Source organism: Amblyraja radiata, chromosome 15 (assembly GCF_010909765.2).
Source record: "Amblyraja radiata isolate CabotCenter1 chromosome 15, sAmbRad1.1.pri, whole genome shotgun sequence".
NCBI classification, from domain to species: Eukaryota; Metazoa; Chordata; class Chondrichthyes; order Rajiformes; family Rajidae; genus Amblyraja; species Amblyraja radiata.
Genome location: NC_045970.1, coordinates 50,220,314 through 50,236,518, shown reverse-complemented (window position 1 = coordinate 50,236,518; position 16,205 = coordinate 50,220,314). Strand labels below are relative to the sequence as shown.

At 49.7% G+C, this 16,205-nt stretch overlaps 1 protein-coding gene across 1 annotated transcript; it reads left to right on the top strand.

The window, feature by feature from the left end:
* The first annotated feature begins 12,358 nt into the window (after window positions 1–12,358).
* abt1 (activator of basal transcription 1) lies at window positions 12,359–16,047 on the top strand. Its single transcript, XM_033034488.1, has 3 exons — window positions 12,359–12,977; window positions 14,280–14,455; window positions 15,265–16,047. Exons 1-3 carry the CDS (start codon window positions 12,359–12,361, stop codon window positions 15,640–15,642), a joined length of 1,173 nt encoding a protein of 390 aa, XP_032890379.1. The 3' UTR covers window positions 15,643–16,047.
* The last annotated feature ends 158 nt before the right edge of the window (window positions 16,048–16,205 follow it).

The window sequence follows — 16,205 nt, the reverse complement described above, 5'->3', positions numbered from 1 at the left end:
TTGAGGCAAGCTTATACCACTTTGATCTTGAGAAACGATTCTTATGTTTCTGGAGTGAGGAGGATACAAGGTCTGTCTCACCCCGCGAGGAAAGGTTACCACGATGAGTCGCAGTGCGCTCCTTGGAAACAGAGGGATGATTTATCTCGGTTTGATTCTGTTCCTGGCTCTTTCACTGCAAGGTAAGAACGGTTTGCCCAGTCTGCAGAAGGTTCCCAACCCGAAGCCCATTACCCCTCCTCGGATGCTGCCTGGACTCTTCAGACTTTACACTTTTAGGGATACCAGCGCGGAAACAGGCCCTTCGGCCCACCGAAGACCGCACTGATCACCCATTACACTAGGACTATCATACACACACATACACACACACACACACTAGGGGACAATTTACAGTTTTGTTTTTAACCGAAGGCAATTAATCTACAAACGTGCACGTCGTTTTGGAAAGTGGGAGGAAACCGGGAGCACCCGGAGAAACCCCGCGTAGGTCACAGGGGGAGAACGTACAAACTACACACAAGACAGCACCCGAAGTCGGGATCGAACCCTGCTCTCTGGCGCTGTAAGACCCGCTGAGCAACTACTCCACGCACTTTTGTGGAGTCTTTATGACTCAAAAGACTGCAGATGCTGGAATCCTGTGCAAAACTCAAAGTGCGTGGCGTGGAGTAAATCAGCGGGTCTTACTTACAGCGCCAGAGACCCGGGTTCAATCGGGTCTCCGCAGAGTCTTCAAGAGACTAGCGTGAACTTTTGATGCTGAATTTATTAAGACGTGGCCGCTTTATCCAATTCATCCACAATTGGATCGTCGCTAAATTTGTTTTATTTTACGAATCATCTTTTCCCCCTGATTTCAAGTGGCCATCGCGCTTGGAGAGAGGGGAGAGGGGAGAGGGGAGGAGTTCCTTTTGGGAGAATGCGATTTGGCTTGGCCGGGAACGGAGGCTAAAGTTGGCGAGAAGTTATTGTGAAATTGACAACGGGCGGGTAAAAAATTGCAACATCATCGGGCGCCCATTTAGCGCCGAATATCAGTCTGAATGTGGATATAGTGCTCAGGAAATGTGGAGACGCGGTCCCCTGTATCAAGTGTTTAGTGTCATATGTTCCCAAAACAGGACATAGAAACATAGAAAATAGGTGCAGGAGTAGGCCATTCGGCCCTTCGAGCCTGCACCGCCATTCAATATGATCAAGGCTGATCATCCAACTCAGTATCCTGTACCTGCCTTCTCTCCATACCCCCTGATACCTTTAGCCACAAGGGCCACATCTAACTCCCTCTTAAATATAACCAATGAACTGGCCTCAACTACCTTCTGTGGCAGAGAATTCCAGAGATTCGCCACTCTCTGTGTGAAAAATGTTTTTCTCATCTCGGTCCTAAAAGATTTCCCCCTTATCCTTAAACTGTGACCACTTGTTCTGGACTTCCCCAACATCGGGAACAATCTTCCTGCATCTAGCCTGTCCAACCCCTTAAGAATTTTGTAAGTTTTTATAAGATCCCCCCTCAATCTTCTAAATTCTAGCGAGTACAAACCGAGTCTATCCAGTCTTTCTTCATATGACAAATAAATCCTTACTCGCAGCAGCAAACAACAGAATATGTAAGAAAGACACAGGGTGCTGGAGTAACCCGGCGGGACAGGCAGCATCTGTGGAGAGAATGAATGGGTGACATTTCGGGGTCGAGACCCTTCTTCAGACATAATATGTAAACACAGTACTCTGTAAACAATATAACAAACGAAAACAAAAGTTTACAACACAGACTTGAGGGCATTGGTTTTTGGACTATTATTGTTTATTTTCATTTACTTGTTGTTACCTATGTATATATATGTGGAACAGCATCTCATATTTCGCTTGGGCATCTCATAGCCCAGTCGTATGAATATTGATTTCTCACCAGGTCGCCCCGGCATTCCCTCTCTCTCTATCCCTCCCTCACCCAAGTCGCACCAGTTTCTCATTTTCACCCAACAAACAGCTAACAATGGCCTGTTTCCTTTTTTGCATATATTTCATTCATGTTCTTTATCTCTCAACATCACGTCTATATTGTATTTCCCCTTATCCCTGGCCAGTCTGAAGAAGGGCCTCGACCCGAAACGTCACCCATTCCTTCTCTCCAGCGATGCTGCCCGTCCCGCTGAGTTACTCCAGCACTTAGCGACCCCGGTTCTATCCTGATCGAGTAGCAGAACGCATTGGAAGTGCCCGCGTGAATGGAGACAGGGCCAGTAGCGATAGACACACAGTCCTGGAACAACTCAGCGGATCAGGCAGCATCTCTGGAGGAAAAAAAGGCTCGGAACTTACTGAGAACTGGGGAAGTGAGCGAACTGTGACACAAAGTGCTGGAGTAACTCAGCAGGTCTGAAGAAGGGTCTCGACCCGAAAACTCACCCATTCCTTCTCTCCAGAGAAGCTGCCTGACCCCTCTGAGTTACTCCAGCATTTTGTGTCTACCTTCGATTTAAACCAGCATCTGCAGTTCTTTCCTATACAGGTCTAGCAGCATCTCTGGAGAATATGGCTAGGCGACGCTTCGGGTTGGGAGGGACCCTTCTTCACTCTGACGAAGGGTCTCGACCCGAAACGTCACCCATTCCTTCTCTCCAGGGATGTTGCCTGTCCCGCTGAGTTAGTCCAGTATTTTGCATCTATCTTCTTCAAACGAGTTAGGTTTTAAATTGGGGAGGAGAGCTGTTGAGAAAGAGCCTTCGACCTGAAACCTTACTTAGCGTTTATAGATACAGAATGGAAATAGACCTTCCGGCCCACCGAGTCAATGACGACCTCCTGTGTTTAGATTAGTTTAGTTTTAGTTCAGCTTTAGAGATACAGCGTGGAAACAGGTCCTTCGGCCCACCGAGTCCATACCTATCACCAATCTCCCGTTTCCACTAGTTCTATGCAGCTTCAAAGAGTTCTATGGAGCTTCATAGTTCTATGGAGCAGCTTCAAAGCGCCAATTAACCTACAACCTCTAAGATAGGCACAAAAATGCTGGAGTAACTCAGCGGATCGGGCAGCATCTCTGGGTCGTCTGCCGGGAGAAAGTTGTTATTCAGAGTCCGGGGTGAGACTGGGGGTGGGGGGGGGGGGAGTTTAGTTTGTGTCATTCTGGAAGGTCAATGTAACCGGTGGAATGGAGGGGGGTTATGGATCATGTGCGGCGGGAGGAGGTTATTGTAACCTGGCACTGTGTTCAGCGTGCACATTGTGGCCCGTGGGGCCTGTTTCTCTACTGTACTAATCTATACACATATTTTGTTTTGTTCGCAATGTGGTTCTTGCAACGAGAGGTGTGAAATGGCTACAGCTCCTAGTGGCAGAGTTGTTGTTTTTTAATTTGCAGCTTCGAGTGACGCTTCGATGGCAGCCTCGCTTACAGTCTGTCTGTCCTTTTCGTCTTTTTTGTTATTCTCAGTGTGTTTAAAAAGTTTGTGTTAATGTTTTCTGGTTTTTGTTTTATGTGGGGGTGGGGGAAACTTTTTTTCCAATCTCTTACCTTTGTCGGAGATGCGATTGCGAAGAGATTTAGCTTTTTTCTCTCCTTCCATCACAGTGAGGAATGTGGAGGAGTCACTGTGGTGGATGTTCATGTTAAAATGTATTTTGTGTGTTCTGTTGCTTTTTATTGGTATGACTGTATGGCAAATGAAATTCCTCGTATGTTGCAAAACATACTTGGCTAATGAAGTATGATTATGAGTTTCTGGTGTATTAAGTGTCGTGTTTTCTCCAACAGCTTTAGGTGCTCCACTATCCAGAAGTGCACAGATGCAGAGGTCAGGGAGGAATTCAGCCATGGAAGACCCCATTCAGTAAGTCGCCCGCGCTTGGGGTTTGCGTCGGTTACAATCGGGACGGGAGGGGGCGAGCGGGTGGGCGAGTCGGTGGGAGCCGAGGGATAACTGGGCTTCGCCTTGCATCACAGACAGCTCGGGATTAGTTTAAGCCTGGGCACCTTACACCCCCGCCGTATGAATATTGACTTCTCCAACTTCAAGTCCCTCTCTCTCCATCCCTCCCCCATCCCAGTTCTCCGACCAGTCTGACTGTCCCCCTGATTAAATTTTATCTCGGTGTGCTTTGTTGTCACCTTCCCCTCAGTAACAATGATCTAGAGCAATGCTGAACTACAATCTACCTCTTTGGTGACCATCGGACTATCCCTGATCAGACTCTGGTGGCTTTACCTTGCACTAAACATTTTTCCATTATACACTGCAAATGGATTGATTGCAATCAGGTATTGTCTTTCTGCTGACAAGTAGCTCACAACAAAAGCTTTTCACTGTACCTCGGTACACGTTAAAAGTAAACAAAACTAAACTAAGTAACAATCTTTTCTGTATTTTCCTTGACCCTCGTCCCCTCGTTTTCACACCTTACCCTTCCTTATCTCTGTGTCTCCCTCTTCCCTGACTCTGAAGAAGGGTCTCGGCCCGAAACGTCACCCATTCCTTCTATCCAGAGATGCTGCCTGTCGCGCTGAGTTACTCCAGCATTTTGTGTCTGTCTTCAGAATTAGTTTAGTTTAGTCCGGGGATACAGCGCGGAAACAGGTCCGTCCGCACACCGAGTCCGCGCCAACAAGCAATCCCCGCACACTTACACGATCACAACTAGGGACAATTTTACATTTAAATACATTGATACCAAGTCATTTCACCTACAAACCTGTGCGTATTTGAAGTGTGGGAGGAAACCAAAGATCTCAGAGAAAATCGCGCAGGTCACGGGGAGAACGTGCAAACTCCGTACATACAGCACTCGTAGTTGGGCTCGAACCCAGAGTCTCTAGCTTTGTAAAGCAGCAACTCTACCGCTGCGCCCCCATGCAGCCCTAATGTGGGATATTTGGGAAAACATGCTCGATACAACTGTTTACTGGTTCGTTGAATCCAGCAGATACGCAGCAGAAATCCATGTCTTAGGCCAAAACGTAATCATAGACTCACACAGCACGGAAATAGGGTTTTCCCATCCCTGACCTCTGAACAACCACCTACTGATCAACCTCTCCCCCACTTCCTGTTCACCTGTTACCTGCCAAACATTGCCCTCACCCTCCTCCCTTCTAAATGTATTCTCCCCCCCCCCCACCGCCCACCCTTCAATACGATCAGTCCCAACCCAAAACATCATCTTTCCATGTTCTGCAAAGATGCTGCCTGATCCGCTGAGTTACTCCAGCACTTTGATTCTTTTTTTGTAATAGAGCATCTGCAATTCCTTGTTTCTGCCCATATCTCCCCCACTATCCTTCCCCCTCTTTCTTACACTCATCTCCTACCCGCCCCCCCCCGTCTCTCATTTCCCTTTTATCCCCTCTTCCCCTTTCCCTTCCCCTTCCCCTTTCCCTTTCCCTTTCCCTTTCCCTTTCCCTTTCCCTTTCCCTTTCCATTTCCTCCTCCTCTCTCTGTATCTGAGGCCATTTTGTCCCCCCTTTTATCGTGTACTCCAATCAATTCCACTCACTTCACCTGTATCCTCCTATCACTTGGCACAAAATGCAGTGCTGGAGGAACTCAAGCTGGTCAGACAGCATCCCGTGGAGGGAATGGATCAGCTGATCTTTTCAGTCTGAAGAAGGGGCCCGACCCGAAACATCGCCTGTCCCTGTGATAACGCCACAAACTGCTGGAGTAACTTAGCGGGATGGGCAGCAACTCTGGAGAACGTGGATAGATTTCACAAAAAGCTGGAGTCACTCAACGGGACAGGCAGCATCTCTAGAGAGAAGGAATGGGTGACGTTTCGGGTCGAGACCCTTTGAATCGTCACCCATTCCATCCCTCCAGACATGCTGCCTGTCCCGCTGAGTTACTCCAGCATTTTGTGTCCATCTTCGATTTAAACCGGCATCTGCAGTTCCTTCCTACACATGGATAGACTGTACCGATCTTTTGCCCTGGGTCAAAGGCTCTCCCGCTCTGCTGTGTGCCGCGGGGGCCGGTGGTTTTGGAGATGGTTTGGGGGAGGGAAGGGGGAAGAGGCGGCGGCGCAGGCAGTCACTCGCGATCCTTCTCTTCCAGCCCGAAGCCGTCGAGGAAGGTGGGGATCCCTCTCTTGCCTCCCAATGAGAACATGAATGCGTTGAGCCTGCAGAGAGGGCCAGACGGCCCACCACAGGCCGCAGACTACGAGGAAGTCGAGGTGTCTGGAGATGGCCACCTCCCCGGCGGGGAGACGGAAGGGGTATCGGGAGACGGTTCGATTGACTACTCGGATTTCAACTTCCCCTTCCCCGTCGGGAAGCCGGAGACACGGGATTTTGCCCGCCAAGGACGTGCGGAATGAAAGCTTTAATCGGGGCGGCGGGGCAAGAGGCGGGAAGAGCTGCATCCTTATCCCTCAGATTGGCAGAATGAATCATTGCAGCCACTTTTAACAGGGAGCAAAATTTAAAAAAAATGCTAAACCTCACTGGGGGAAAATTGTCTAAATCATTGCTGATTTCCAAAATTATCCAAATGTTCTGATGAAGAGTCAACGACTTGTAAAATTAACAGTTGTTCCCTCTGTACAAACGCTGCCTGACTTGCTGAGTGTTTTCACCATGTCCTGTTATCTTTCAGGGAAATTCAGGCTGCGTTATCTATGTTACCCAAAAAGTATACTTGTGTTTTTTAACTAAACCAAAAACCTTTTCTCCAGAGATGCTCCCTGCCCCGCAGAGTTACCCAAGCATTTTGTGTCCATCTTCCGTGCAAACCTGCACCTGCAGTTCCTTCCTGCACATTTTGTCCGCTCCACTGCAAGATCTCCTCAAGGTATGCCTACTTTGAAGAAGTTCTCCTCCTCGACCCAAATCGTCACCCTATCCTTTTCTCCAGAGATGCTGCCTGACCCGCTGAGTTACCCCACCATTTTGTGTCTATCTGTACAAATTATTCCAAACGACTGTGAATGTTGTCCGGTCAGAACAATTCGGACTCTGCTGCAAGTTATAGGAGTAGAATTAGGCCATTCGGCCCATCGAGTCCACTACGCCATTCAATCATGGCCGATCTCTGCCACCTAATACCATTTTCCTGCCTTCTCCCTACAACCCCTTCCCACAGATGCGGCCTGACCTGCTGAGTATTCCCAGCATTTTCTGTTCATGCTTTAGATTTACAGCATTAAACTATCCCCCAACTAGGAAGGTCTCAGGTCCCTTCCAGCTCTTCCTTGCACAGAGGCAAATGACCTGAATCCACCCATCACTCGCCAGGTTTTGTCCCGCCTCTACCCCTCTCTTCCAGCTTTCTTCACTCCCCCCCCCACCCCTCCCCACCTCACCCCTCCCCGACCACAGTCAGTCTGAGGAAGGGTCCCGACCTAAAGCATCACCTATTCATGTTTTTCAGAGATGCTGCCCGAATCATTGAGTTACTCCAGCACTTTGGGTCTTTTTTTGGGGGTGCAAACTAACACCTGCAGTTACCCGTATCTAGATTCGCTCTCTTAACAACAATGTAGCAATATCATACGTTCAAAGCTTATTTTTAAATATTATTTCATTTTCTTAACTTTAATCGAGTTCTGTACACAGTAATGTGGAAACAAATTAAAAACTCAAATCACTGTGAGGATGTCAGTGTTTTTATTTACATGGCGAAAGTTCAGATGACCATCGTAGTCAAAGACTTGTCCCATCCTGGTCATTCCTTCTTCTCCCCTGCTCCCATCGGGCAGAAGGTACAGAAGCTTGAAAGCGCGCACCACCAGACTCAGGAACTGCTTCTTCCCCTCTGTTTTCAGGCTTCTGAACGGTCCTTCCATAAGCCAGGCTGCTGTTCCATTCACCTCCATCCCATTGGCCTTTGTGCATGGAACTAATATGCTACCATGCTGAGAGCTATATTCTGAACTCAGCAATAGACAATAGACAATAGGTGCCGAAGAAGGCCATTCGGCCCTTCGAGCCAGCACAGCCATTCAATGTGATGATGGCTGATCATCCCCAATCAGTACCCCGTTCATGCCTTCTCCCCATATCCCCTGACTCCGCTATTTTTAAGAGCCCTATCGAGCGCTCTCTTTAAAGCATCCAGAGAACCTGCCTCCACCACCCTCTGAGGCAGAGAATTCCTCAGACTTACAACTCTCTGTAAGAAAAAGTGTTTCCTCGTGCACGTTCTAAATGGCTTACCCCTTTTTCGTAAACCGTGGCCCCTGGTTCTGGACTCCCCCAACATCAGGAACATGTTTCCTGCCTCTAGCGTGTTCAAACCCTTAACAATCTTATATGTTTCAATGAGATCCCCTCTCAACCTTCTAAACTCCAGTGAGTACAGGCCCAGAGTTGTCAAACACTCATAAATACCTTAACCCAATCATCCCAGGGAATATTCTCGTCAACCTCCTCTGGACCCTCTCCACACCAGCACAGATATGAGACATACTCTGGGTAAACATGTGCCTCGACGGAAGATGAGGTGCGGTTCCTCTAGCTTATTTTGTGCACCTTTAAAACATAACAGAGGATCATGTGTGAAGAAACTGAGCCCTTCAGTTTGGACACAGATACCAATAGGTGAAGAAGGGTTTCGGCCCGAAACGTTGCCTATTTCCTTCGCTCCATAGATGCTGCTGCACCCGCTGAATTTCTCCAGCTTTTTTGTGTACCTTCGATTTTCCAACATCTGCAGTTCCTTCTTAAATACCAATAGGTGAAACCTGGTTTACACAAAGATAGACAGAAAATGCTGCTGTAACCTTAATGCGGGTGTGACTCCACCATTTTGTGTCTACCTTTGATTTAAACCAGCATCTGCAGTTCTTTCCTACACTCTCTCATTTCCCTTATCCCTAACCAGTTTGAAGAAGGGTCTCGACCCGAATCGTCACCCATTCCTTCTCTCCAGAGATGCTGCCTGTCCCACTGAGTTACCCCAGCATTTTGTGTCTACTTTCGAGGGAAACGGGAGATATAGATGGAGAGATAAAGAACAATGAATGAAAGATATGCAAAAAAGTAATGAAGTTTGTAAGCTGTTTGCAGGGCGAAAATGAGAAGCTGGTGCAACTTGGGTGGGGAGGGAGAGGGATAGAGGTAGAGGGAATGCCGGGGCTACCTGAAGTGAGTTAAATCAATATTCATACCACTGGGCTGTAAGCTGCCCGAGCGAAATATGAGATGCTGTTCCTCCAGTTTGCGTTTCGCCTCACTCTGACAATGGAGGAGACCGAGGACAGAAAGGTGTGTGTGGGAATGAGAAGGAGAATTCAAGTGTCCAGCAACCGGGAGATCAGGTTGGTTCACGCGGGCTGAGCGAAGGTGTTCTGCAAAACGATCGCCCAGTCTGCGTTTGGTCTCGCCGATGTATAAAGAGTCCACATCTTGAACAACGGATACAAGAGATGAGGTTGGAGGAGGTGCAACTGAACCTCTGCCTCACCAGAAAGGACTGTCAGGGTCCCTGGACAGAGTCGAGGGAGGTGGTATAGCGACAGGTGGTGCATCTTTTGCGGTTGCTGGGGAAGGTACCTGGGGAAGGGGTGGTTTGGGTGGGAAGGGACGAGTTAATCAGGGAGTTGCGGAGGGAACGGTCTCTGCGGAACGCGGAAAGGGGTGGAGATGGGAAAATGTGGCTAGTGGTTGGAGGAGGCGGGAATTTCAGAGGATTATGTACAATGCCTGGGAACATCTTGTTTGCTGAGCGGACTAGTTGGGTAGACCACCTGCGCCCCCTGCTGCTGGTAGTGCAGAAACGTTGCAGACAAGGGGGGCTTATGATTAGCTCGGGGAGGGGGCAATCTGCTCTGATAAGATGGAGTTGGGCGCCCATCCAAAGTCAAAGTCATTTTATTCGTCAAATGCACCCGAAGGTGCAGTGAAATGGATTTGCCAGCAGCGATACACTTAAAAGAACCCACAATACACAATAAAATTTAACACAAACATCCACCACAGCATTCCTCACTGTGGTGGAAGTAATAGAAACATAGAAAATAGGTGCAGGAGGAGGCCATTCGGCCCTACGAGCCAGCACCGCCATTCATTGTGATCATGGCTGATCGTCCCCTATCAATAACACGTGCCTGCTTTCTCCCCATATCCCTTGACTCCACTAGCCCCTAGAGCTCTATCTAACTCTCTCTTCAATCCATCCAGTGACTTGCCCTCCACTGCCCTCTGTGGCACGGAATTCCATAAATTCACAACTCTCTGGGTGATAACGTTTTTTCTCACCTCGGTCTTAAATGACCTCCCCTTTATTCTAAGACTGTGGCCCCTGGTTCTGGACTTGCCCAACATTGGGAACATTTTTCCTGCATCTAGCGTGTCCAGTCCTTTTATAATTTTATATGTTTCTATAAGATCCCCCCTCAACAAGTCAACAAAGTTCAGCCAGTCCTCCTCCTTTGTTCACCCGTGGTGGGGGCCATAAACCCTCCGTAGTCGCCGCTACGTACGGCCCAATGTACAGGCCCTCTCGTCGGGATGATCAAAACTCCGATATTGGGACGGTAAAACACACTCCAGGAGGAGAGAGCCACAGCTTTGGATCGTGTCGCGAACGGTGCCAGGGGATCGAGAACAGGAACACCCTGCGGCGTGCTCTGCTGTGTTCGGTTTGCGAGTGCGTGCGGGGGATATACGGTGAGACGTGAGTGTATGTGCCTTATTTGGTAGTGTTACAAAATACTTAGTGAATCACGTGTTTAAGAAGGAACTGTAGATGCTGGAAAATCGAAGGTATACAAAAATGCTGGAGAAACTCAGCGGGTGCAGCAGCATCTATGGAGCGAAGGAAATAGGCAACGTTGCCTATTTCCTTCGCTCCATAGATGCTGCTGCACCCGCTGAGTTTCTCCAGCATTTTTGTGTACTTAGTGAATCACGTCCGTTGTCTGAATCCGGTGATGTGTCGAACACAACACCTCCCCACCATCCAAGAGATCTATAGGAGTCGCTGCCTCAAAAAGGCAGCTGGCATCATCAGAGACCCACACCACCCTGGCCCCGCTCTAGTTTCACTCCTGCCATCAGGAAGAAGACATAGGGTGGTGGGTGCCTGGAACGTGCTGCCAGAGGTGGTGGTGGAGGCAGATAAGATAGTGGCGTTTAAGAGGCTTTTAGAGAGGCTTGGTCAGAGACCCACATCACCCTGGCCACGCTCATGTTTCATTCCTGCCATCAGGAAGAAGGTACAGGAGCCTGAAAACGGTATCGTCTTGGTTCAGGAACAGCTTCTTCCCTACAACCATCAGACTATTAAACAGTACAACCTCCAAATAGGCTCTGAACTACATAGACTTGGGGGTAAACACAAAATGCTGGAGTAACTCAGCGGGACAGGCAGCATCTCCGGAGAGAAGGAATGGGTGACGTTTCGGGTCAAGCCCCTTCTTCGTACTGATGGTCATAAACAATATAATAAACTGAAAAAAAGTTCACTGCATAGACTTGGGGGTGTTGGTTTTGTCTTTTTGCACTTACTGTTTGTTTTCTTTTATCTGTTTTTATGTATGTGTATATATATAGGAAAGAAAGGTCAGTGTGGGAATGGGAAGGAGAATTATAGTGTAGGTTCAGGTGGGCTGAGCGAAGGTGTTCCGTGAAATGGTCGCCCAGTCTACGTTTGGTCTCGCCGATGAATAAGAGTCCGATGTATACCTTCACTCAGTCCGCCTGAACCTACCTGATCTCCCGGTTGCTAATTCTCCTTCCCATTCCCATACTGACCTTTCTGTCCTAGGTCTCCTCCAATGTTAGAGTGAGGCTAAACGCAAATTGGAGGAGCAGCATCTCATATTATGCTGGGAACCAGTGGCATGAGTATTTGGTTTCTCTCACTTCCGGTAGCCCTGTCATTCCCTCTCTCTCTATCTCTCCTCCACCCAAGTCACACTAACTTCTCGTTTTCACCCAACAAACAGCTAACAATGGCCTGTTTCCTTTATCATCGTTACCTTTTTGCATCTTTCATTCATTATTCTTTATCTTTTCACATCATCTCTCGTTTCCTTATCCGTGACTGGTCTGAAGAAGGGTCCCGACCCCAAACGTCACCAATTTCTTCCCTCCAGAGATACTGCCAGTCCCGCTGAGTTACTGCAGCTTTTTGGGTCTAGTAATCTGCAAATAATATAATAAACAAAAGTAAAGTGATATATATATATATACATATACATATTTATATACATATTTATATATATATAGAACTTTACTTTTCTTTATTATATTGATTGCAGATATATATGTGTGTGTTTACATATTCTGTTGTTTGCTACTGCAAGTGTCCTGTTTGGGACATATGGCAATAAAACACTCTTGATAGAGAGGCCAGAGTCCCTCACATCCCCTGCGTTGTGTCCATATACAGGGGCCGGGGTTCTGTACATGCCCCAGCGTTGTGTCCGTATACAGGGGCCGGGGTCCCGCATATTCCCTGCGTTGTGGCCGTATACAGGGGCCGGGGTTCTGTACATTCCCCAGCGTTGTGTCCGTATACAGGGGCCGGGGTTCTGTACATTCCCCAGCGTTGTGTCCATATACAGGGGCCGGGGTTCCACGCCTCCAAGGCCGCGTGTTCGCTATACAGGGGCCGGGGTTCCACGCCTCCAAGGCCGCGTGTTCGCTATACAGGGGCCGGGGTTCCACGCCTCCAAGGCCGCGTGTCCATATACAGGGGCCGGGGCCGCGCTGTGGGTCAGAGTGGGAGTGATGGCGGCCAACGTGGAGCTGCTGGCGGCCCGGAGCCCGGGGAGAGGAGGCCCCGGGAGCCCGGAGTCGGAGTCCGAGTCCTCATGCCCGGAGGGGAGCGGGGCGGAGGCCGCGGCCGAGGGCCCGGATCCAGCGGCAGAGGGCCCGGGGGTAGCGGGCGGGCTGGAGGGGCAGCGCAAGCCGGTGCCCGGGGTGATCTACCTCGGATACATGCCGCCCGGCCTGGAGCTCTGCCTCCTGCGCAAATTGATGGCGTCCTTCGGGGAGGTGGGGAGAATCTTCCTGCAGCCGGCAGGTGGGTGGAGACCGGGGGGAGAGAGGGAAGGTGGGGGAGAGAGAGAGGGAGGGGTGGGAGAGGGGGAAGGGGTGAGAGAGGGAAGGGGTGAGAAAGAGAGTGAAAGGGGTGAGAGAGGGAGACGGTGGAGGGGGGAGTGCGAGGGAGAGAAGGGGAGAGGTTGGAGAAAGGGTCAAGGGGGGAGAGTTGAAGGAAGGTGAGAGAGGGAAGGGGAGAAGCGAGAGAGTGGGAGGGCGGGTGAGTGAGGCGGAAGGGGAACGCTGACAGGTGGAAGAGGGGTCATGTGAGAGGGGAAGGGGAGAGTTGAGAGAGAGAAGGAAGGGGAGTGGGTGCACGATATTGTCCAGTAAAGTCCAATCAAAGAAAGTCGAAGGGCCTCCAATGAGCTCGATGGTAGTTCAGGACTGCTCTCTCATTGCTGGTAGGATAGTTCAGTTGCCTGATTACAGCTGGGAAGAAATATCAGTGTCCATATACCGGGGCTGGGGTCCTGCAGTCATAACGTCACAAGGAATAGGAGTAGAATTCGGCCAATCGGCCTATCAAGTAAACTCCACCATTCAATCATGGCTGATCTATCTCTCCCTTCTAACCCCATTCTCCTGCCTTCTCCCCATAACCTCTGACATCCGTACTAATCAAGAAACCATCTATCTCTGCCTTAAAAATATCCACGACTACAACTGAAATCCGTTGTAAATAAGGTTTTTATTCTTTGGAGCGCAGAAGGTTAAGGGGGGACCTGATAGAGGTCTTTAAAATTATGAGAGGGATAGACAGAGTTGACGTGGATAAGCTTTTTCCATTGAGAGTAGGGAAGATTCAAACAAGAGGACATGATTTGAGAATTAAGCGACAAAAGTTTAGGGGTAACATGAGGGGGAACTTCTTTACTCAGAGAGTGGTAGCTGTGTGGAATGAGCTTCCAGTGGAAGTGGTGGAGGCAGGTTCGATTTTATCATTTAAAAATAAATTGGATAGGTATATGGACGGGAAAGGAATGGAGGGTTATGGTCTGAGTGCAGGTAGATGGGACTAGGCGAGAGTAATTGTTCGGCAGGGACTAGAAGGGCCGAGATGGCCTGTTTCCGTGCTGTAATTGTTATATGATTATAAGGTCCATGATAACGAGTGTTTACTGTACTCAGTTCACATAACTCCAAACCGATCCCAGTGGTCCTGCTTTCTCCTCTGCTTTCTGAACTAATTCTTGGGGGTGGAGGTGGAGGAGAGAGCACCCCAGGGAACGGGTGGGGGCAGTGCCGCAGTTTCGGCGTAACGCCAAGCCTGTCTTCGTTTCAGATGATAAGAGAGCGCGGCGGCAGAAAAAGACGAGGGGCCTTGGGAAGAACTTCACCGAGGGGTGGGTGGAGTATCAGAACAAGGCCGTGGCCAAACGGGTGGCCAGGAGCCTCCACAACACACGGATCGGGACCAAGAAACGCAGCCGCTTCCACGACGACCTGTGGAACATGAAGGTGAGTTCAGGGGCCGCGTGGGAAGAGGGGTGAAGGTATTGGGTTAGGTGTCAGGTTAATTCCCGGGGTGGCGGGACTGACATATGATGAAAGAATGGATCGACTGACTAAATTGTGTTCACTGCAATTTAGAAGGACGAGAGGGGGTCGTATAGAAAAGGATATAATTCTTAAGGAATTGGACAGGCTAGATGCTGGAACAAATGTTCCCCATGTTGGGGGAGTCCAGGAAAAGGGGTCACAGTTTAAGAATACGCAGTGAGATGAGGAAAAACTTTTTCACCCAGAGAGTTGTGAATCTGTGGAATTCTCTGCCACAGAAGGCAGTGGAGGGCCGATTCTCTGGATGTGTTCAAGAGAGAGCTCTTGGGGCCATCGGAATCAAGGGATATGGGGAGAAAGACACAAAATGCTGTCGTAACTCAGAGGGACAGGCAACATCTCTGGAGAGAAGGAATGGGTGACATTTCGGGTTGAGACCCTTCTTCCATGGTCAGGATTGTACCCCGGGTCTCTGGCGTTGTAAGACAGCAACGCTACTGCTGCGCCACCGTGCCACCCTGGTTGAGGCATGTAACATTTGGGCATGCACATGGATAGGACTGGTTTAGTGGGTTATGGGCCAAGCGCGGGCAGGTGGGACTAGTGTAGATAGGGCATGTTGGGCGGCGTGGGCTGAAGTTGAAGTTTCCACGCTGTGTGACTATGGGATGGAAGGGAAATCAGCTGCCCAACGGATATGTTTGTGTCTTTGAGGTGAAAGGGTTGGATCTTGCCATTCGCTGAGTCTTTCTCTCTGTCCCCGCCAGTACCTGCACCGCTTTAAGTGGATCCACCTGAGCGAGCGCCTGGCCTACGAGAAGCTGGTGAAGCGGCAGAGGATGCGGGTGGAGGTCTCCCAGGCCAAGCGCGAGACCAACTTCTTCCTGCAGAACGTGGAGAAGAGCCGGGGCCTGGACAAGCTGCAGGAGCTGAAGCGGCGGAAGGGCGAGGAGTGGCAGGACAAGAGCTGGCACTTCCGCCAGCGGGCCACCGAGGAGGAGATCCAGGCGAGCAAGGCGACCGCCCGCGGCCGGGCTGCGGGCAGGGCCGACGACCCGCGGAGGACGGCCGACTTCCAGCGGAAATCCCAGACCAACACGGCCCTCCTGGCCAAGATCTTCAACCCTGCCGCTCAACGGGATTAGCACCTTCCAGCGGCTGATCTCCAGCTTGAGGAGAGACTCGCTGGGTCTGGCTGCAGTGAATTATCCCCTGAGCACTGCAAAAGGACAAATGGGGACTCGCTCGGTTCACTGGCCTGCGTTAAAACGCAGTGTAACAAATAGGGTCTTGACCCAAAGAAGAGGATCTGAAGAAGAGTCTCGACCCGAAACGACGGCCGTTCCTGCCCTCCAGAGATGCTGCCTGTCCCACTGAGTTATTGCAGCATTTTGTGTCTATCTCCTTAGCAAATAGACATCCTATTTGAATGCTGCCTGGATGAGATGGTATTACCTGTAACGAAGATAGACACAAAAAGCCATTCCTTCTCTCCAGAAATGCTGCCTGTCCCGCAGAGTTACTCCAATTTTTTGTGTCTATCTTCGGTTTAAACCAGCATCTGCAGTTCCTTCCTCCACATTATCGACAACAAATGGTTGGACAAACTTAGACACAAAGCGCTGGAGTAACTCAGCGGGTCAGGCAGCCTCTCTGGAGAAAAGGAATAGGTGACGTTTTGGGTTGAGACCCTTCTTCTGGCGGAGAG